We start from the raw sequence: 23596 nt of genomic DNA on the forward strand, positions 1-23596 counted from the left end.
CATATAGAAACATACTAATGATAACATTAATACTAGAATCCAATAGTATCTCAGAGGCAAAATACTTAAAAATATTCTTTATAATCTCTACATAACAAAAAGAAAGAGGTCTTAGCCAGGCAATGGTGGCTCACACCTATTATCCTAGCTACTCAGGAGTCTGAGATCTAAGGATCACAGTTGGAAGCCAGCCCAAGCCAGGAAAGTCCATGAAACTCTCTTCTCCAATAAACTGCTGAGATAAAGCCAGAAGTGATGCTATGGCTCAAGCAGTAGAGTGCTAGCTTTGAGAAAAAGAATCTCAGGATCAACACCTGTGCCCTTAGTTTAAGCCCAAGGACTAGAACAGAAAGAAGAAAGAAAAGGAAAGGAAGGGGAGGGGAGGGGAGGGGAAGAGTGGGGAGGGGAAGGGACAAGGAAAGAGAGGGGAGGGGTGGGAAGGGAGGAGGGGAGGGGAAGGGAGGAAAAGGAGGGGATGGGAGGGAGGAGAGAAGGAGGGAAGGGGAGCAAGGGAAAGGAAAGAAGAAAGGGAAGGAAGGAAAGAAGGAAAGAAAGAATCTGAAAAAAAATGATTTGTGTTGACAAGTTGGACTAGTGCTATCAAAATCTAAAGCTTTTAATCCAAACTATTCAAGAGACAAAGATAAGAAAGACTATAGCTCAATGCCAGCCTAGGCAAGACCTCCTCTCATCCTGAATCCCAGCACTCAGTACTTTGGAGGAGCTGGTCAAGACCCAAGCAAAAATTTGACACTTTATCTGAAAACTGTCTAAAGCAAAAGGGCTGACTCAAGCTTGGTCTTGAGTTCAATCCCCAATAACAGCCAAAAATAAATAAGATTAAATAAATTATCAATGTAATTTGGTAGTATACCAAAGAGTTTCTCAATCTACTTAAAGACATTCTGAGATTCTCTGGAGCGTGAGTGAATCTTCATATACTGGATTCTGAAATATTGAAGGGACTAGTTCCTGAGCTACTTCTAATTGAATTTTCCCATAAGGAGACTACTTTGACATGCTACCAAGAAGTCAGTAATTTCTTAATGGAACACTTAATGCTTGCTAATAGCCATTCCATCGTCTATGCCTGACCCTCTTATAGTCCAGTGCTAGTCCCCAAACTCCATTTGTTTATGCAGTTAATCATCCAATCTAGTTTTTAGTGACTAGAATGTACCAAGAATGGGACACTCCACCCTTCTCTTGTGGCTTATCATCATGTCAGTATTGCTAAGGAATGTCGTTCTTCATTTAGCCTACCTTGTTTCTTTTCTCTTGCTACCCAAGGATATAGTCTCAAATCCCATTCTCTTTGCAGTTGTTATGAGATTGCCTGTGTTTTCTTCTTCATCCTCAATCTTAAAAAATGCATTGTCTTGATGAGTAAAGTATTAGTGTTAGAAGATGTTCAGTCACTGGAATGAATGTCTTCTCCAAAATGTTAAATAACAGGAGCAAAACTTCACAGAACCAACCATATTTTTGGAACTTCCATTATTTTCTCTGTAGTCTAACATCAAGAAAAGACTCTACAAAAGGGAAGAAAAACATGCTAACAAAATAGATATAGGGTTCATTTATCTAACAAGTATTAATGCTTATTATATTCCAGGCACGATTCAGAATACTATAGAGGCAGACTGAACAATCCAATCCTTTAGATTCCAGTGAGAGAAGACAGCCAATAAGCAATGAAATGAGTCAATAGCTAGCATGTCAGATGATGACAGATGCTAGAAGAAAAATAAAATGAGTAAATTCAAAGAGATTCTTGATAAGGAGCAGAAGAAAGGCTGCTGACTTTACATAGAATGATCAGGAAAAGGTTGTCTGATAAGGCAACATTTGAGCAGAAGCCTGAAAGTGAGGGAGCAAGCCTTGTGCATACCTAGAAAAGAGCTCTTATTTGAACAACAGGACAGTATGGCTCTCTCAGTGCTTGAAGAAGAGAGATGAAGGCAGCATTCGTGAGAGCAACATGTTGTACTTTGGCTTTTACTTGGAGGAGACAAACCACTGACAGTTTTTGAGCCTAGGATGAACAAGATTACTTATGTTTAAAAGGGATCCTTTAGGGTAATTAAGAATTTCAGGTTAGAAATTGTTACCACAATGTAGCTGAGAGAAATAGATATTTGACATACAATATTAATAGAGAAAACAGTACAAGTAGTCAGATTCTGGATTCTGGTTATAGTTAAAAGGTGAGACCCAGCTGGATTTACTGATCAGAGGTAAAGAAATAGAGAATAATTCTAAGTTATTCATCTGAGCAATGAAAAGAATGAGCAGTTACTGATGAGAAGAGGAAGGACAGGGTAGAAGTGAGTTTAAAAGCAAGATCCACAATTTAATTTCAGGCATGCAAAGTTTGAACAGTCTTTGAATATCTAAGAGATAATGTGCAGTATGTGATTGACTATATATCTCCTATTTCAGAGGATTTCTCAGGTTGATGATATAAATAGGAGAAAATCAAGCAGGAAGATGGCTTTTAGAGCCATTGGCTCATGAATCACAGGAAATGGTGTGGGTGGGTTGCATATATTTGGGTGTTAAAGGTTGTAGGGATGAGGGAGAAGCAACTGCAGAGGAGGCTATGAGGAAAGCTAAGAGGTGTTCTGCTGATATTCTCACATGTTTGATTTGACCTTGTATGTGTCAGAAGTGCTATAGTTTGAAGAGTAATATAAGAGTTTTTTTTAGTAGTTTCTGACATCTTACTAATGGGATTCTACCACTTGAGCTATATCCCCTGTCTTTTTGTTTTTCTTTCATTATTTTTTCAAATAGAATCTTTTTTTTCCCAGGCTGGCCTGGAAAGCTATCTTCCTATTTCTGTTTTTTGCACAGCAGGAATGACAGGCATGCACCACTGGGCACAGCCTTTTTTGTTTTTTTTTAACCGTTTTCTCAGGATAGCATTGTATGATCATCTTTCTGATGTCTACCTCTTAAGTAGCTGTGATTACAGATGTTCACCACTGTGCCCAGCTAAATGCTTAGAATTTTCTCATTGCCACTCAGAAACAAGTTGTGGCCGCTCTGTGATGAGCTTCAACAGTATGTTATTCTACATATTTTTACATATTCTACATATTTTTACCCATGACTTTGAATTAGTATAAATTAAAAGTAGCAAAGTCAAAACCTAAAGTCAACTAAGTCACTAAGGAATCAATGTGGACAGAAGGCTGAACGTGAGTGAGGACTCAAAGATTTGGATTTAAGCCCTAGCTGAATTTATTATTTGGGCAAACAAGCCCTTTCACATATTTAGGCTTTAGTTTTCTGAACTATTTAAATGATGGTGACAACGTTAGTATCTTTTTTTGGTCACAGATTGTTGTAGGATCTAAGGAATTAGTACATATGAAAGCCCATGTGAATTGTTAAGTGCTATTAAATAAAAACCACTATGAAACTGTCATTGGGCATATTTCTATATGGTTTTTAGTTCTTTTGTTTGGTTATCAAGGAAACCAAGGGATTGAAATTTATTGTAGTACAAACATGCAACTGAAATTGAGAATTTAGGCTATACATTGTAAACTAGAGAAATCAAGTAAAAAGAGCCTGCAACTATAGCAAATACATGTCTTGAATTGTATACATCTTCTAATTTATTTGGGATACAGATTTCTTGATAAAGAGGAATGTCTTTATCACTCCTAATAGTGGTTAAAATTGGAATACATGTTATAGCATACTTAGTTTACATTCTATTCACATAGCTCCTTTAAAAAAGAAGAGCAGAGTGAGTTTATGTGAAAGCTTAAAAAAGGCATGAAAGTAGACTGTATAATAGGAGGACTGAAAGAGGTAGTTTTTTTAAAACACCATTTAGCTGTTGTATTTCATAGTAGTGCATTCAATTGACATTTCATGATTAACATTAGTTACAGGGTGTATTCAATTGACAATTTTATAATATTCCCAGTCTAAATCAATTCTTCTAGAACTTCCCTTTATAGATATGAAAAGAAAAATTAAATCCCATTCTTTGCTGGGCTTTAAAAAATTAATTATTAATGTTTGCTTTTAATTCTCTTTATTTCTTCTTGAGTTAATAAAATATGAATAATATAGTTATATAAAGAGTTCCTGTGTCATCAGCTGAATGATACTATTTGATAAATTAAATTTGTGTCTCCAGTATCTCTTTATGTCATCATCCTGGAAAGGATGCAAATAATAACACATTAAATATTACCCATAAAAATGGGCTGGGAATGTGGCATGGTGGTAGAGTGCTTGCCTAGAATACCTGAAGCCCTTGGTTCAGTTCCTCTGTACCATATAAAGAAAAAAGGCTGGAAGTAGCACTGTGACTCAAGTGGTAAGAGTGTTAGCCCTGAACAAAAGAAGCTCAAGGACAGTGCCCAGATCCTGAACCCAGGACTGGCAAAAAAAAATTATCCATAAAGAGACTTTTAAATTTTATAGCTTACATATTAAATTGAAATATACAGGTATGAACTACTGTCACTCCAGCTATTATGATTACTGATCTAGTAAAACTTGCAAATTCCTATGTCATACACATATAATAGTATTAATAATTACCTGTAATGTGTTTTTACATAATATTTTGATGCTTTTTCTTCTTTCTTGTAGACTACAGCAATGAAAAAAATAATGTATTACAATATGAGAATAAAAACTGTTCAGAGGCAACTCAATGAGGACCTTGAAAAACTGAATGATAGAAAATGCAAATTGCAGAAATTGCCGGAAGAAAGAATAAAATTACTCAGCTTTGCAAAAAAAACTGTAAGATTTAATAATGTAAAATTTCAATAGCTGTATTTTAAGAAAACTATCAAAAATAGCAAATCTTTAACTTCTATATTTACGAATAAGTATATATTATACATATTATAGTATGTTATAGCCTACATAGAGATAATTCAAGTCAGATTTGCCCCCAAAATGTTTTGATTTTAGGTAGATAACTTACCTGCTTTCTGTGCCTGGGAATGTGCAATTTAAGATACACAGGCTGGGAATGTGGCTTAGTGGTAGAGTGCTTGCCTAGCATGGGTTCAATTCCTCAGTACCACATAAAGAAACAGAAAAAGCTGGAAATGGAGCTGTGGTTTCAAGTAGTAGAGTGCTAGCCTTGAGCCAAAGAAGCCCAGGGGCAGTGCTGAGACCCAGAATTCAAGACCCAGAACTAGCAAAAAAAAAAAAAAAAAAAGATACACAATTATGTAGTTGTGAAAGTTTTTAAACCTGTGTGCTATAGTGTGGTTCAAAAAAATTACAGAGACCCATTTAGTTTCATTTTTATTAGATCATGCTCAAAATTTACTTTCTTGTATTTAATGCTAAAACACCACTTTACCAGTAATATTATTAAGGTATAGGGTATAAGCAAAGTAGGAAGTTTAAATTAAGTTGTACTTTAATAGTATATTACATGTGTTTTTTATTTAAAATAAGGTGGGCTGTCTATATTTTTTATTTTAGATTTACATTTTAAAAAGTAATAACCTTTCCAGGTACCCATGGCTCACACCTGTAATCCTAACTACTCAGGTGGCTGAGATCTGAGGATCACAGCTCAAAGTCAGCCTGGACAGGAAAATCCATGAGACTTATCTCCAGCTAACCACCAAAAAGCCAAAAGTGGAACTATGACTCAATTGGTAGCTCACTAGTGTCTAGCATTGAGAAAAAAAAGTCCTCAGGGACAATGCCAAGACACCAAATTCAAGCCCCAGGACTGGCATACACACAAGAGAGAGAGAGAGAGGGGAGGGAGAAGGGAGGGAGGGAGAGAGAAAAAGGAAATAAATTGAAAAATTAAGGATTATTTGCTATTCTATTTAAAATAGAACCATTTATACTGATATATACATGAAATCTACTGTAATTTTTTTTCTTTTTTTTTATTGATTGGACATAAATTTTTTTACACGGTGTTGTGCAAAGAGGGTGCAGTTACATAGTAGGGCAGTGTGTACATTTCTTGTGATATCTTACGACCTGTTTTTCTATCCCTTGTCTAGGTCAGGTTGACATATATGCAATATACAATGTATCAAGAACATATACAGTATTCACAGACTTGGTCTCTACTGTCTCTCCGTCTCCCTTTGTTAACAGTCATATATCAGGGAGATCATGCCCCTTTGTTTTCTGTGTTCTAGGCTTGTCTCACTCAACATTATTTGTTCAAGTTCTGACCATTTCCCTGCGAATAACAGTACTTCACCATTCCTAATCGCTATGTAGTATTCCATTGTGTATAAGTACCATATTTTTTGGATCCATTCGTCTGTGGAGGGGCATCTGGGTTGTTTCCATATTTTGGCTATTGTGAATTGTGCCGCAATAAACATGGAAGTACAAATGCCTTTTTGATATCTTGGATTTTGCTGTTTAGGATAGATGCCTAGGAGTGGTATGGCTGGGTCATAGGGTAGGTCTATATTGAGCTTTTTGAGAAACTCCATACTGTTCTCCAAAGTGGTTGTACTAATTTGCACTGCCACCAACAATGGAGAAGGGTTCCTCTTTCCCCACAGCCCCTCCAGCATTTGTTGTTTCCTGAGTTCAGAGTATAGGCCATTCTAACTGGGGTGAGGTGGTATCTCAGGGTTGTTTTGATTTGCATTTCCTTTACTAGCAGGGATGTTGAGCATTTCCTCATGTGTTTCTTTGCCATTTTTATATCTTCTCTTGTGAAGTCTCTCTTTAGCTCTTTTGCCCATTTCCTAATAGGTTTATTGGGCTTGGAGGGGGTTAGTTTTTTGAGTTCTCTGTAGATGACCGATATCAGGCCTTTGTCTGTTACTGTGCTGGTAAATATCCTTTCCCATATCGTTGGCTGTCTTTCTATTTTGGTGGCTATGTCCTTAGCTGTGCAGAAACTTTTTAATTTGTAGTAGTCCCATTTGTCGAGTCTTTCCCCTATTTGTTGTGCCCCTGGGACTCTATTCAGGAAGTTCCTTCCTGTGCCTATAAGTTCTAGTGTCTTTCCTATTCTGTTCTTCAGTAGTTTCAAGGATTCAGGTCTGATGTTGAGGTCCTTGATCCATTTTGAGTTGATCTTGGTGCATGGTGATAGGCTTGGGTCTACTTTGAGTTTTCTGCATATGGCTGCCCAGTTCTCCCAGCACCAGTAGTTGAAGAGGCTATGTTTATTCCATTGTATGTCTTTAGCTCCTTTGTCGAATATCAGCTGACTGTAAGAGTGCGGTTTTATTTCTGGGTCTTCAATTCTAATCCATTGGTCCTCCGATCTGTTTTTATACCAATACCATGCTGTTTTTGTTATGATGGCCTTGTAGTAGAGCTTGAAGTCTGGTATTGTGATACCTCCTGCACTGCTTTTTTTGCCTAGAATTGCTTTGGCTATTCTAGGTTTTTTGCTGTTCCATATGAATTTATGGATTGGTTTCTCTATTTCAGTGAAGAATGTGGCTGGGATTTTGATAGGGATTGCATTGAATTTGTATAACAATTTGGGCAATATGGCCATTTTCACTATATTGATTCTGCCTACCCATGAGCATGGGAGGTCTTTCCATCTCCTTGTGTCTTCTTTGATTTCCCTTATTAGATTTTTGTAGTTTTCATTGAATAGGTCTGTCACGTCCTTGGTTAAGTTGATCGCTAGGTACTTTATTCTTTTTTTGGCTACTGTAAATGGAATTGTTTCCATAATTTCCTTTTCTGTTTGTCTATTGCTGGTGTACAGAAAGCTGCTGACTTTTGTGGGTTGATTTTGTATCCTGCTACTTTGCCAAATTGGTTTATTAGGTGTAGGAGTTTGGGTACTGAGTTTTTTGGGTCCATCAGATATAAGATCATGTCGTCTGCGAATAGGGATAACTTGATTTCTTCCTTGCCGATGTGGATCCCTTTGATGTCCTCCTCTTGCCTTATTGCTATGGCTAGGGATTCCAGCACTATGTTGAACAGAAGTGGGGAGAGTGGGCATCCTTGTCTTGTTCCTGAGTTTAGGGGGAATGATTTAAGTTTCTCTCCATTTAATATGATATTAGCAGTTGGTCTGTTATATATGGCTTTTATTGTTTTGAGGAATGTTCCATCTATTCCTGTTCTCTCCAAAGCTTTTAATAGGTATGGATGTTGTGTTTTGTCAAAGGCTTTATGGGCATCGACTGAGATAACAATGTGATTCTTGATTTTAGTTCTGTTTATGTGGTGAATTACGTTGATTGATTTACGGATGTTGAACCATCCTTGTGACTGAGGGATGAAGCCTACTTGGTCATGATGTATGATATTCTTGATCAGTTTCTGGATCCTATTAGCTAATATTTTATTGAGGAGCTTTGCATCTGTGTTCATTAGTGATATTGGTCTGTAGTTCTCTTTTTTTGTTGGATCTTTGCCTGGTTTGGGAATGAGTATGATATTAGCTTCGTAGAATGAGTTTGGGATTTCTCCCTCCGTTTCTATTTCGCGGAAGAGTTTGAGGAGTATTGGAATTAGCTCCTCACTAAAGGTTTTGTAGAATTCGTTGGTGAATCCATCTGGGCCTGGGCTTTTCTTAGTAGGGAGGTTCTTGATTACCTCCTGTATCTCACCGTAAGTTATTGGTTTATTTAGTTGATTTATTCCTTCTTGGTTCAGTTTGGGCAGTTTGTACTTCTCTAAGAATTGATCCATTTCTGTAAAATTATTGTTTTTTGCTGAGTAGAGGTTTTGGAAATAGCTCCTTATGATTGTTTGAATATCGTGTGTACTTGTTGTAATTTTTCCTGTGGAGTCCCTGATTTTACGAATATGAGTCTCTTCTCTTCTTTTTTTTGTAAGTCTTGCAAGGGGTCTGTCAATTTTGTTTATTTTCTCAAAGAACCAGCTTTTAGTCTTATTTATTTGTTGAATGGTCTTTCTATTTTCAATCAGATTTATCTCTTCTTTAATCTTTGTGATCTCTCCCCTCCTAGTCGTTTTAGATTCTGTCATTTCTTGTTTCTCCCGTTGTTTTAGTTTCATCGTGAGGGTATTCACCTGCTCTGCTTCCATTCTTTTAATGTGGGTGCTGAGTGCAATGATCTTGCCCCTCAGTACTGCCTTAGCTGTGTCCTATATGTTTCTTTGTGATGTGTTTTCTTTGTCATTGTGGCTTATGAATTCATTGATTTCATCTTTAATTTGATCTGTGGCCCAAGTGTTGGATAGCAGCGTGGGGTTTAGCCTCCAAGAGTGTGTATAGGCTCTGTGGTATCCTTTGTTGTTGAGGGTTACCTTTAATCCACTGTGATCAGATATAATACATGGGATGACGTCAATACTTTTGTATTTGCTGAGGTTCTTTGTGTGGGCTATGACGTGGTCTATTTTGGAATATGATCCATGGGCTGCTGAAAAGAAGGTGTATTGGGTCTCTGTAGGGTGAAAGGTTCTATATAGGTCTGTTAGATCCATTTGGGAAATGGTGTTATTTAGGTCCTCAGCTCCCTTACTAATCCTCTGGGTGTTGGATCTGTCTCTTGGAGAGAGAGGAGTATTAAAGTCACCCATTACGATTGTGTTTGCGTCTATCTTGCTCTGTAATTCTTTGAGAATTTGCTTGACATATGTAGGGCCTCTTTTGTTCGGTGAGTATACATTTATCACCGTGATTTCTTGATTCTGGATTTTTCCTTGTATTAATATGTAGTGTCCTTCTTTGTCTTTTTGAGTGGACTTTAAAGAGAAGTCCAGCTTGTCTGAGATCAGAATGGCTACACCTGCCGTTTTGGTGGGTGCATTTGCTTGGTAGATCTTGCTCCATCCTTTCTCTCGAAGCCTGTTTTTGTCCCTTGCTGTGAGGTGGGTCTCTTGTAGACAGCAGATGTCAACTTTTTGTTTGCGAATCCATTCTGCCAGCCTGCTCCTCTGTATCGGGGAGTTTAAGCCATTTATATTTAAAGAGATCAAGGATAAGGGTGTTTTTTCTCCTTCCATTTTCTTGGTGGGCTGTTTTTTCTTCTTTTTTTTTTTCTTTCTTGTTTTTAGTGAGCTGTTGTTTCTGCTGGACTTTGGCTATTGAAGTTTCTTTCTGATTCTGTCTGTGTGTCTTTTCTGATCTCTGTTGGGTGGGGTTCCCCTCTTAATATTTGCTGTAGGGCTGGTTTTTTATTCACATACTCCTTTAGCTCCTCTTTGGTGTGGAAAGATCTGGTTCTCCCTTCGAATGTGAACTCCAATTTCGCTGGATATTTGATCCGAGGTTGTAAATTGTTATTCTGAAGTACTTGGATGGTGCTCTTCCACTCACTTCGAGCTTGGTAAGTTTGTGTGGATAAGTCAGATGTTATTCGAATCCTCTTCCCATTGAAAAAAGTTTCCTTCTTCGCTTTGGCTGAATTCAGAATTTGCTCTTTAATATTGAGGTCTGTAGTCTTGAATATTATGTGCCTTGGGGTGGTTTTCCTGGGGTCTGGCCTGCCAGGTGTCCTATAGGCTTCGGTACCTGGATGGGGTCCCCTGTGAGATTGGGGAAGTTTTCTGCAATAACTTTATTGAGAACATGATTAAGCCCTCTGCTCTGGTATTCGGCTCCTTCTTCTATTCCAATTATGCGCAGATTATATCTCTTGTCTTTGTCCATTAGTTCCTGGATTAGTCTTCCCTGAAGCTTCACCTTTTCTTGGAGTGTGGTCATTTTCTGGTTGTTGTCAGCTGCTTCATCGTCCAGGCGAGAGATTCTGGATTCTATATGGTCCACTCTTTGTGTTATGGTTTCAATTGCGGAGTTTATGGATGTCAGAGAGCTATTTATGGTTGTCATATCAGCTCTGATCGTGGAGATTTCTTCCTTTAAAGAGTTGTATTTTAAATCTATTTTTTCATGCATTTCAATTCTCAGGATGTGGAGATTTTCTTTAAAGGCAGCTTGCATTGTATCAATTTTTGCTTCCATTTTTTTAAAGCAGGCTTGCATTGTATCCAGTTTTGCTTCCATTTCTTTCTTGGCTTCCTGGGTGTCCTTCCAGATTTCCGCTCTAAATTCCTGGAATTGTTTTCTGATTTCATTTCTGACGCTTTCGATCATTCCTGTTAACATGGCCTCATTTGCTTTTTTAGTCTCCATCTCCTCTTCAGTCGTGCTGCTTTTTGGAGCTGGCGAGTTGGCTTGCCCTTTGATGAACTGAGTTATGTTTCTTTGTGATTTGCGCATTTGGAGATCTGGATGGCTTCTCAGGTTTGGTTTGTAGCTCTTCCCTCCCTCCTGTGTAGGCGTGTCTACAGTAGCAGGTGCTGCCGCTGTGGCCCCGCCCACCAGTGCAGGGTACGCCTACCAGAGCGGGCGCTGTCGCCGGGGGCCCCGCCCTCCTGTGCGCTGTGTGTCCACTGCAACAGGCACTTCGGCGGGATATGCCTCCCAGAGCAAGTCCCGGGTTGTTGGGTTGTGCTTGCGCCCTCCCGCGAGTCCGTTGGGGGGGCGGTATGTGTGGGGCCCAGTGGGATCGACTGTCTGGGTGTGGCTTGGCACCTTCAGACCTCACCTCCACTGTGAGGGGGGTGGACGTGATCAGGCTCAGGTGACCCTGCTGGGCTGGTATTACCCACCAGCGCCTGTGGTTTTAGTTGTAAGAGTCTGGGAGGTCCAGGCGCCTCGGGTGGGGTTTGCACAACTGGCCGTCTCCCGGCCCCTGTTGGGAAGGGGGCGGAGCCCGTTCTGCCAGTTCAGGAACCTGTGGGGTGTTGGTGGTGCTGCGCCCTTCCCTTGCTAAACTGACTTCCCAGCGCCTGATGGGAGCTTCCCCGCCTGATTTGGGGGTTCTTTGTTCCCTCAGGGGTGGGGGAGGGGGAGGGAGGGAGATCTAGCTTCTTTGTCGGGCTTGGGTCTCAGATAGCTGATCTCCCGTTGGGGGAGGGGATAATGGGGCACTCACTTTTGCTGCTTTGTGTGTGTGTCCCGCGCAGCCGTTGGCCCTCCAGGGGTTGGCTAAGTGTCGTGGTGGCTTCCCTGGTTCCCGATTTCTGCCGCACTGGGTTCCCTTGTCCGAACCCGGTGTGGACCCGAACTTCTCATCGCTGCCGGTGTGTGTCTTGGTCTGCACCCTGCCTTGTGTCCGTGGGGTCTCCCACTATATGAATTCTGCGCTCCTGGCAGCCTGTCTGCCGATCGCCGGATTCCCCTTTCCCAGCCTGACCCTGTTTGGGCCAGGGTCGGCTGGTGGGGGGAGGGTGCCCTGGTGAATCTCCGGCTCTGTGTAGGTTTTCGGTTCTTTTTTTTTGCTCCTTTTTGTTTTCCTGCGTTTCTCCACTGCTTCTGGCTGTTGGTTTTGCTGGGTTCTTGATGGGGTGTTGGGTGTTGGAGTTCCCAGCTCACTATTCCGTTGGAGCAAGTCGGGGTGCCTCCCTATTCTATCGGTGCCATCTTTCCGGTCCCTACTGTAATTTTTAAGTATGAAGAAATAATGTATTATTCAGGTAATGACATAGAGAAATAAACTATTTGAAAATAGAGAAGTTGGATCCTCACTCTATATTTTGCCAAAAATAAATGCCAACTGGGGAAAAGATATTAACTGCAAAAACAAAAACATGAAAGTTCTTGCTTATTTTACTGATTAACTTCTTCCTCAGAAGACCCTAGTTGAGAAACCATTGAAAAGTTGGAAAATGAGTTAAGAATGACAAAATTATTCCAGTTTTTGGTCTCTCTTTCTCCCCCGGAGGTACTCATGCTTGTTAGGCAAGCATGCTGCCACTTTAGCTGCATCCCCAGCCCTAAATATTTATTTATACTCAAGCTAGTGTTTTATTTTGGCTTGAATATAAGCAAACCAAACTATATTTCATTTATAGTATTTCTTTGCTTCTTTTATATTCAATTGACAGATAGGTTTCAAGTACCCTTTGTGGTTTATTATTATTATTGTTATTTGTACTGGTCCTGGGGCTTGAAATCAGAGCCTAGGCAATGTCCTGAGCTTTTGTTGCTCAAAGTTAGCACTGTACCACTTGAGCCATGGTTCCACATCTGCCTTTTTGGTGGCTAATTGGAGATAAGAGTCTCCTGGACTTTTCCACCTGGGCTGGCTAAGAACCATGATCCTCAGATCTCAGTCTGCTAAATAGGTAGGCTTACAGGTGTGAACCACCAGCACATGGCTCTTTGTATTCTTTAGTATTTTCTTTTTGAATTATCTTTAAGTACTTATACAAAAGGGTTTCAATTCCATATGTCTGTTTCAAGTATTTTAGGTATTTTAATAATTCAAACAAATAAAGACAGGATCAAGAAAATAAACAAAGGGGAACCAGATGAAAAATGATCTTTAAAAATCTTGAGAAATTTTATTGTGTCATTTATAAATTCAGTTGTGCCCTCATAACTATTAAATAAAATAAAAGTCTTTATTTGATCAAGACCAAGTTAGCTGGAGGAACTTGCATCAAAGTCACGTATTTAATGTGATATGAAGCTTGGCCATTTATTACCTAGGTCTCTACTTTGCTAATTTAAATTAACTTTCAGATCTTACTCAGAATTTACTACTTGAATTTAGACTTTGCCTTTACAGTATTTCATTTTTATTGTGTTGTCTGGTATGTTGTTTTCAACAGCTGGAACGAGAACTGGCTGAGCTCCGGGGGTCTGGCAAAGGCTCTAGTGATAAATCCCCTAACAGTAAAGCAGCTGAACCTGAAGCACCAAAGGAAAATGAGCCTGCCACAGAAGACACAAGCCTTCAACAGAAGTTATTAGCCAAGTTAAATGCCTTGAATGAAAGGGTAACATTCTGGAACAAAAAACTAGATGAGTATGTTTAATGAATTGTCTAGTTATTCCAATTTGAAACATAAGAGAATAAGAATGTTTGGCCCCAACAGTTGAGTTCAGTTGCCTTATTGAGGAGTGGAAAGAATTACTGTATGAAGTCAAGCAGGAAATGCATTCCCAGCTCCAATTCTGGTTTCAGTTCCTAGGACATAAAAGTATCGCTTGTTCTGAGCTGGTGTAAGATTTTGCAGTTCTTAAGAATAATGAGTTTCCTCTGCCTGGCTTCTTCAGGTCACGTTACTCTTCTGTGCTCAAACTAAAAGAATTCACTGGTGCACAAACTCACCCAGCTAGGCAACATCACACTCTTCCCTTAGTTCTTTTTATATTTACTAAGGCATTAAAGCTCACCTGCAATATTATTAACAACAGTAACTCTAACATTTTTAGGGAGGGTCCTCCATAGCAGCTACTTTTAGCTATGCAGTCTACATTTATTTTGTACATAATCCTCAAGGTAGACTTTTAAGACATAGGTGCTGTGGAGATGTCTGTTTTACTGAGAAAACTGAAAAGATGGAAACCATAATGTTAGACGAGAATAGTCTTCTCACCTTCACATATTCTGAATGAGGTTAACAAAGTTCAAAGTGATTTTGATTACCAGTAATAGAGCATCTTTGATTCGGCTTAGTACCAGAGTTGGCTTTACTTATGAAAAGAAAAACTGATGTATTTAACATAAGTTTAAACTAGATCATAAATTTTAATGGTATGAGTTTTAGATTATTCTGATATTGTATATATATTTTTTCTTTCATAGAATTGAAACAATTTATCGTAATGAAGTAAAACAAAAGAAGAAAAGTCATGGGTTACTGATCCCATTTTTGCTAATTGAATTGGAAACTGTGGGAAATATCCATTTTGAAGAAGGCACTCGATCTAATGATTGGTAATAGATTGATATATAAGCATAGCTTTTAAAAATCATTTTTTTGCCAGACACCTGTGGCTCACACAAAGATTGCCCCAGAATCATAATGATTACCTAGATACCTACATATACATGAAGATGAAGCTAGAATGTAGTTGTATACATCACCTTGGAACATAAGTAAATTATGTGGCAAAACACATTCCTATTTTTAAGGAGTAAAATGTAAAGCTTATATGAACACTTTAGGGGGAAAAAAAAGGATGTAGTTGTTAAGAATTACTTCATGTGCCTGTTTTTAATTAAGGGTGGATTTTTACTACTCTGTGAGTAAATCATCCCCAGGGTCTGAGGGCACCTTAGTGGACACACATAAGACACTTTTCCAAAGAGAAAGGGACCTTTTGAGTAATTTCTTTTATATCACTGTATCTATATATCCAATAGTTACCATGTTTTTTTATTAATTAAATTTTATTGAAAAGGTTTGTGCAAAAGCGGTACAATTACATAATAAGGTAGTGAGTACATTGCTTGTGATATGTTACACCCTCATTTTTCTTTCCCTTCCCTAGATCAAGTAGGCATATATACAATATCCAGTGTACCAAAATCATATACAGTAATGACATAGGGTACGCCAAAGGAAGTTCACCTAGAACATTAAATGTAACGTCAACAATAGAATCCTCCTATGTCCTTCTCTTGGAGTTGTTTTTGCTTATCCTCATCTTATGTAATCATGTGTACATAGCTGTTGAGCTATTGTGATCCACTGACTGGTCTATTCTAGACCTTTTTATGTTTCTTTAATAGTTGTTAGGCTTTAGATACATAATGTATAGATGCTGACCCAAACATGTGGAAATACCATTTGAAAAGAAATTTGTTATTTTGCACACCTGCTCTCTACTGTCCCCCCACCCCCAACAGCCATATACCAAGGAGACCATGCCCCTTTGTTCTCTGTGTTCTAGGCTTGTCTCGCTCAACATTATTTGTTCAAGTTCTGACCATTTCCCCGTGAATATCAATATTTTATCATTTCTAATTGCTGTGTAGTATTCCATTGTGTACAGGTACCATGGTTTTTGATCCATTCGTCTGTAGTGGGGCATCTGGGTTATTTCCATATTTTGGCTATTGTGAATTGTGCAGCAATAAACATGGATGTGTAGATGTCTTTATGGTATCCTGAGACCGGTTGTTCAGGATAGATGCCTAGGCGTGGTATGGCTGGATCATAGGGTAGGTCTATGTTGAGTTTTTTGAGGAACCTCCATACTGTTCTCCAAAGTGGTTGTACTAATTTGCACTCGCACCAACAGTGGAGAAGGGTTCCTCTTTCCCCTCATCCCCTCCAGCATTTGTTGTTGCCTGAGTTCAGAGTATAGGCCATTCTAACTGGAGTGAAGTGGTATTTCAGGGTTGTTTTTATTTGCATTTCCTTTACTGCCAGGGATGTTGAACATTTCCTCATATGTTTCTTTGCCATTTTTATCTCTTCTCCTGTGAAGTCTCTCTTTAGCTCCTTTGCCCCTTTAATAAGTGGTTAACTGAGCTTGGAGGGGGTTAGTTTTTTGAGTTCTCTGTAGATGACGGATATTAGGCCTTTGTTGCTGTGCTGGTGAAGATCCTTTCCCATATGGTTGGCTGTCTTTCTAGTTTAGTGGCTATGTCTTTAGCTGTGTAGAAACTTTTTATTTTGTGGTAGTCCCATTTGTTGAGTCTCTTCCCTATCTGTTGTGCTCTTGGGACTATGTTCAGGAAGTTCCTACCTGTGCCTATAAGTTCTAGTGTCTCTCCTATTCTGTCCTTCAGTAGTTTCAAGGTTGAAGGTCTGATGTTGAGGTCCTTAGTACATTTTGAGTTGATCTTGGTGCATGGTGATAGGCTAGGGTCTACTTTGAGTTTTCTACATGTGGCTGCCCAGTTTTCCAGGCACCAGTAGTTGAAGAGGCTATGGTTTTTTTCCATTGTATGTCTTTAGCTCCTTTGTCGAATATCAGTTGACTGTAAGAATGCGGCTTTATTTCTGGGTCTTCTATCCTATTCCATTGGTCTTCAGGTCTGTTTTTATGCTGAGGTGTTTTTGTTACGATGGCTCTATAATAGAGTTTGAAGTCTAGTATTGTGATTCTTCCTGCGCTGCTTATTTTGCCTAGAATTGCTTTGGATATTAGGTCTTATGCTGTTCCATATGAATTTATGGGTTGTTTTCTCTATTTCAGTGAAGAATGTAGCTGGGATCTTGATGGGGATTGCATTGAATTTGTATAACATTTTGGGCAATGTGGCCATTTTTACTGTATTGATTCTGCCTACCCATGAGCATGGGAGGTCTTTCCCTCTCCTGGTTCCATTTCCCTTTTTAGTTTTTTATAGTTCTCATTAAATAGGTCATTCACGTCTTTAGTTAGGTTAATCCCTAGGCAATTTATTCTTTTTTAGGTATTGCAAATGGTATTATTTCCTTTTCTGCTTGTACATTGCTGGTATACAGAAAAGCTGCTGATTTTTGTGGGTTGATTTTGTATCCTGCTACTTTGCCAAAATGGTTTCTTTGTTCTAGGAGTTTGGGGACTGAGTTTTTTGGGTCTTTCAGATATAAGATCATGTCATCTGCAAATAGGGATAGTTTGATTTCTTCTTTACCAATGTGGATCCCTTTGATATCCTCCTCTTGCCCTATTTGCTATGGCTAGGGATTCCAACACTATGTTGAATAGAAGGGGGAGAGTGGGCATCCTTGTCTTGTTCCTGAGTTTAGGGGAAATGGTTTTAGTTTCTCCCCATTTAATGTGATATTAGCAGTTGGTCTGTTGTATATGGCTTTTATTATTTTAAAGAATGTTCCCTCTATTCCTCTTCTCTCCAGGGCTTTTAACATGTATGGGTGTTGTATTGTCACAGGCTTTTTGGGCATCGGCTGAGATGATGATGTGGCTCTTGTTCTTAGCTCTGTTGATGTGGTGAATTACCTTTATTGATTTGCGGATGTTGAACCATCTTGCATCTGTGGGATGAAACCTACTAGATTGTAATGTATAATTTTCTTGATCAGTTTCTGGATCCTGTTAGCTAATATTTTGATGAGGAGCTTTGCATCTATGTTGATTAGTGATATTGGTCTGTAATTCTCTTTTTTTATTGGGTCTTAGCCTGGTTTGGGGATAAGTATGATACTACTTCATAGAATGAGTTTGGGATTTCTCCCTCTGTTTCTATTTCACTAAAGAGTTTGAGGAGTATTGGTATTAGCTCCTCACTGAAGGTTTTAGAGAATTCATTGGTGAATCCATCCAGGCCTTGGTTTTACTTTGTTGGAAGGGTCTTGATTACATCCTGTATCTCGCTATAGGTTATTGGTTTATTTAGCTGATTTATTTCTTCCTGATTCAGTTTGGGTAGTTTATACTTCTCTAAGAATTGATCCATCTCTGTAAAATTTTCATTCTTTAGTGAGTAAAGTTTCTGGAAGTAGTTCCTTATAATTGTTTTAATATCTTGTGTATTTGTTGTAATTTTTCTGGTGGCATCCCTGACCTTACAGATATGAATCTCTTCTTGCTTTTGTAAGTCTTTCAAGGGGTCTGCCAATTTTATTTATTTTCTCAAAGAACCAGCATTTAGTTTTATTTATTTGTTTAATAGTCTTTCTATTCTCAATCAGATTTATCTTTTCTTTAATCTTTGTGATCTCTCTCCTCTTAGTCGTTTTAGATTCAGTTTTTTCTTGTTTCTCCAGTCATTTTAACTGCATCATGAGGTTATTTACCTGTTCTGATTCCATTCTTTTTCATGTGTGCCCCGTTGGCAATGATCTTGCCCCTCAGCACTGCCTTTGCTGTATCCCATAGGTTTCTTTGTGATGTATTTTCATTGTCATTATGGCTTAATTTTATCCTTAATTTGCTCTGTGACCCAAATATTAGATAGCAGTGAGGAGTTTTTCCTCCAAGTATTTGTGTGGTTTCTGTAGTATCCTTTGTTATCAAGGGCTGCCTTGCTTCCACTGTGATAAGGTAGAATACATGGGATAAGGTCAGTACTCTTGTATTTGCTGAGGCTGTTTGTGTGGACTATGATATGATCTATTTTGGAGTATGTTCCATGGGCTGCTGAGAAGAATGTGTATTGAGTCTGTACATGTAGGGTGAAAAACTCTGTACAGATTTGTCAGATCCATGTGGGATATGGTGTTACGTAATCCTCTGTGTGCTGGATCTGTCTCTTGGAGAGAGTGGAATATTAAAATATCAACCACTATGATTGTATTTGGGTCTATATCTTTTTTTTTTTTTTTTGCCAGTCTGGGGCTTGGACTCAGGCCTGAGCAATGTCCTGGCTTCTTTTTGCTTAAGGCTAGCACTCTACCCTTTTAGCCACAGTGCCACTTCTGGCCATTTTCTGTATATGTGGTTCTGTGGAATTGGACCCAGGGCTTTATGCATATGAGACAAGCACCCTTGCAACTAAGCCATATTCCCAACCCAGTATTTGGCTCTATCTTGTTCTGTAGTTCTGAAAGAATTTGTTTGATATCATTAGGACCTGTTTTGTTTGGTGAGTATAAATTTATCATGGTGATGTCTTCTTCCTGGATTTTTCCCTGTGTTAATATGTAGTGTCCTTCTTTATCTTTTTGAACTGATTTTAATGAGAAGTCTAGCTTGTCTGAAATCAGGGTGGCTACCCCTGCTGCTTTGGTAGGTGCATTTGCATGGAAGATCTTGCTTCATCCTTTCATTCAGAGCCTGTTTTTGTCCTTTGCTGTAAGATGGGTCTCCTGAAGACAACAGATAGCTATGTTTTGTCTGCAAATCCACTCTGCCAATCTTTTGCTTTTTATTGGAGAGTTCAGTCTCTCGATGTTTATAGAAACCATGGATAGGTGTGGTTTTTTTCCCTTCCATTTTCCTGTTAGGCTGTGTTTTGCTTCTTTCCTTTTCTTTCTTTCTTATTGAGCTGTTTTTCCTATTGGGCTCTGGCTATTGTAGTTTCTTTCTGTTTCTGCCTGGAGGTCCTGTATGTTTTCTGTTGGGTGGGGTTCTCCTCTTAGAATTCTCTGTATCAGTGGCTTTTTGTTCACATATTCCTTTAGTTTCTCTTTGCTATAGAAAGATTGGTTTTTCCCTCAAAAGTAAATTCTAATTTTGCTGGGCATCTAAGTCTGAGTTGGCAGTTGTTGGACTGCAGGACTTGGATGGTGTTCTTCCAGGCTCTTCGTGCATTGTACGTTTGTGTGGAGAGGTCTGCCGTGTTTCTGATCTTTTTTCCGTTATAGTATAGTTCTTTCTTTGTTGTGACTGCATTCAGAATATGTTTTTGTTGTTAAAATCTGAGGCCCTGACTATGATGTTTCTGGTCTGGTCTGGTCTGGTGTTGTATATGGTTTTGTTATTTGGGTGAGGTTTTCCCTTTGAGATTGAGGAAATTCTCTGTAATAATTCTATTGAATATGTGTTGTATACCTATGCTCTGATACTCCTCTCCTTCATCTATTCCGACTATATGCCGTTTATATCTCTTCTCCCTGTCCACTATCTCCTGGATTGGTCTTCCCTGGACAGTTTCTTGGAGTGCAATAATCTTCTGGTCCTTATCAGCTAAATCATCATTCAAAAGAGAGACACGAGATTCAAGGTGATCAATTGTGACGTGGCTTCGAGTGTGGTTTGTGCTGAGGCAAGTGAGCTGTTTATAGTTGCCAGATCAGCTTTCAGTGTGGTAATTTCTTCTTTTAATGAGTTGCATTTTGATTCCATTTTTTTATGCATTTCGTTTCTCAGGATGTTAAGGTCTTCTTTAAATGAGGAGTAGACTGTATTTTTACTTCCCTTTCTTTCTTGACTTCCTGAAGATCCTTTGAGAATTCCATTCTAAATTCATGGAATTGTTTTTTGAATTTGTTCCTGAGGCTTTCCGTCATTTCTGCTATCATAGCCTTTTTTATTCTCCATCTCCTCTTCGTACTGTTTTTTTTGAGCTGGCGAGTTGGCTTGACCCTGCATAAAATTTGTAATGTTTCTTTGTGATTTACGCATCTAGGATGGAGGAGTTATGGGTTCTTGATTGATCCTTGTACTTCGTTTTGGTGACCTGTAGGTGGCGGCCTTGGCTTGGGTTTGTGCTGGTTCCCACTGGCCCACCAGTGGGGACTTGTTTGTGTCCTGGTTTGAATTCTGCTGTTGAACCTTACTTCCCTATGGGTGAGTGTGACCATCTCGGTTTTTGCCAACATGGTTACCCTCACCACAGTTAAGGGTGGGTAGGCTCTGTGCCTTCCTCTGTGGGTCCGTGTTCTGCCTATGTGCTGTGCTGACCCTTGTGAGCCTTGTTGGGGGTTCGGAAGTCGCTGATTCAGGGTGGCATAGAGACTTTTCTCTTTTTTGTTTCTTTCCCCACTAGTTGCTATGAGTCTGGAGTGCTGGCCTCTCAGAGTGAATGTTGCTGCTGCAGGGCGGCTAGCCCACCTATGTGAGTGCACCCATCAGAGCGAGTGTTGCCTTTGAGGGGCGGCTTGCCCACCTCTGTGCTCCAGTGGGGGAGTGGGTGTGGGACTCTCCTGCTGGAGGCCTAGGACGCTGACCCACGCGGCCTTCTGTCGGGTGCGTGGGTGTGAGCTATTGTGCTTCTTTTGGGGGTGCTCTGTCCTGGATTGTTGGAGGGTGCTTGTGCCCTCTCACAATGCTGCTGTTGGGAGGTATGGATGGCCCCAAGCAGGTTCAAGTGTCTGGGCATGGTTTGGTGCCCACGGCCTCTCTGTGCCTCCGCTGTAAGGGGCGCGTGTGCTCGGGCCCAGGTGACTTTGCTGGGCTGTTATTACACATGTGCATGAGTGCATCTGTTGTTCAAAAATCTGTGCAAACTTGAGCACCTCAGGCAGAGATCAAATGCCCACCAGTCCCCGGGTCACTGCTGGGGGGGGGGGCTGGTGCACACAATTCCAGGCTCGCCAGCTGGGGCTTTGGGGGAGTCAACTTTGTTGGGAGTTGCTCCACCAGCTGCTAGCTCCTGTGTTCTTCTAGGAGATGTAGAGTCCTAGAGCCTCCAGATAGGGGGCTCTTTTGTTCCCTCGGGTGGGGAGGGGGAGGGAGGGAGCTCTAGTTTCTTTGTCCCCTTGTGATGAGGTCCACGTCAAGTTTTGGGTCTCTGCCAGAGCTCTTCTCCCGTTGGGTTGGCGGGGGGAGGAGGAACTGACTGGTCCTGGAGTGTATGTGTATCCCGAGATGCTGTGGGATTTTCCGGGGTGGGGTCTGGTGGCGGTATGGCGGTGGAGACTCTCCATGTCCGTGGTGCCCAGCTCCCTTGCTGTTGTCTGGTCCCAGCCCATTCAGTTCCATGCCATCTTCTGGCTTGGTCCAGTCTATGCACAGTCTGGGGCCCATGGAGCTCCTGCTGTCTGGTCTCTGCACTCACGGTGGGACTTTTCTGCTGTCGCTTCTGCACTCACTGAAGATCTGCAGTCCCTGTCACCGGCACCAGGGCTACTTTCCCGGCCTGGCCCTGTTCGGGCCAGGGTAGGGGGTGGGTACCCTGGAGATTTTTCAGCTTCGTGCAGATTATAGGCTTTTCTTTCTTTGTTCTTTTTCATTTCCTGTGTTTCTCTGTTTGTTCTGGTTCTTGGGTTTGCTGGTCTCTTGATGGGGCATTGGGTGTTGGAGTGGGGTGTTGGAGTTCCCAGCTCACTATTTGGTTGGAGTGAGTTGGGGTGCCTCCCTATTGTGTTGGTGCCATCTTCCCCTCTCTACCGTTTTCTTAACCACAAACACTTAAATAATAGGTACCCATGCCAGGTCCCATATAAATAAGGCCTTGATTTTTTTGTCTCTCTGCAGGGCACAGAAAATTTTCTTTTTTTTTTTTTTTTTGCCAGTCCTGGGGCTTGAACTCAGGGCCTGAGCACTGTCCCTGGCTTCTTTTTGCTCAAGGCTAGCACTCTGCCACTTGAGCCACAGCACCACTTCCAGCTTTTGCTATATATGTGGTGCTGAGGAATCGAACCCAGAGCTTCATCCATATGAGGCGAGCACTTTACCACTAGGCCATATTCCCAGCCCCAGAAATAAATTTTCAAGGTTTATTTTAAATTTGTATTTACTCAACATAAGAAGTAAGGAAATAATAATGGGCTTGATTTTTAGAAATAATAATAATAAGCTGGGCACTGGTGGCTGACACCTGTAATCCTAGCTACTCAGGAGGCTGAGATCTGAGGATCACAGTTTAAAGCCAGCCCAGGCAGGAAAATCCATGAGACACTTATCTCCAACTAATCATACAAAACCAGACGTGGCAGAGCTGTGTCTCAAAGTGGTTGAGTGCTAACCTTGAACAAAAAAAGCCCAAAGACAGTGCCCAGGCCCTGAGTTGAAGCCCCCATGACTGAAAAAGAAAGGAAATAATAATATATTCTGTTTCTTTTTAACATCATGCAAAATAAACCCTTAATAAAACAGATTAGTGAAAACAAAAATGTTTAAAAACAAAATGACTAAAAATATATTTTTAAAATTCTGTTAGCCTAATAGTAAGTTAAATATGATTAACAATTGCTTACTTGGTTTTAATATGGATAACCTTGATTTACTTTAGGGAGATAATAAAATAGATGTTGACAGAATTTCAAGGACTTTTTTTTTACTTTAGGTATTGTGCATCTTGGTCACCTTGGATCTTACCTTTTATGTATGTTGAGAAATAACAGCTGAGGTGATTTAATTGCTATGTACTTCATTTTCAGTTGTTTTAGTTAAATACTGATTTATCCTTGATTAATTTTAAGGCCAAGGATTTTTCAAAAAGTTCTTAAGTAGATCTTTGACTATAAAAAGTGTTTCTACTAAACTAGCATTACTTCCTTTAGAAAAAAAATATTGACGATTTCTAACTATCATTTTTCCTTAGCACCATTTAAAAATGAAATCTGATGATCATATTTTTAATTGAAA

The 23596-nt window shown here is 39.9% G+C and overlaps 1 protein-coding gene across 1 annotated transcript in view; it reads left to right on the forward strand.

Moving 5' to 3' along the window:
* Positions 1-23596, forward strand: part of Lrrc9 (leucine rich repeat containing 9) — a 93260-nt gene that overhangs the window by 11076 nt on the left and 58588 nt on the right. The window contains exons 8-10 of the mRNA XM_048362117.1: positions 4621-4776; positions 13549-13745; positions 14529-14660. Coding sequence (XP_048218074.1) covers positions 4621-4776; positions 13549-13745; positions 14529-14660 — 485 coding nt within the window. The remainder of the gene's footprint in view (positions 1-4620; positions 4777-13548; positions 13746-14528; positions 14661-23596) is intronic.

Source organism: Perognathus longimembris, chromosome 14 (genome assembly GCF_023159225.1).
Source record: "Perognathus longimembris pacificus isolate PPM17 chromosome 14, ASM2315922v1, whole genome shotgun sequence".
NCBI lineage: Eukaryota > Metazoa > Chordata > Mammalia > Rodentia > Heteromyidae > Perognathus > Perognathus longimembris.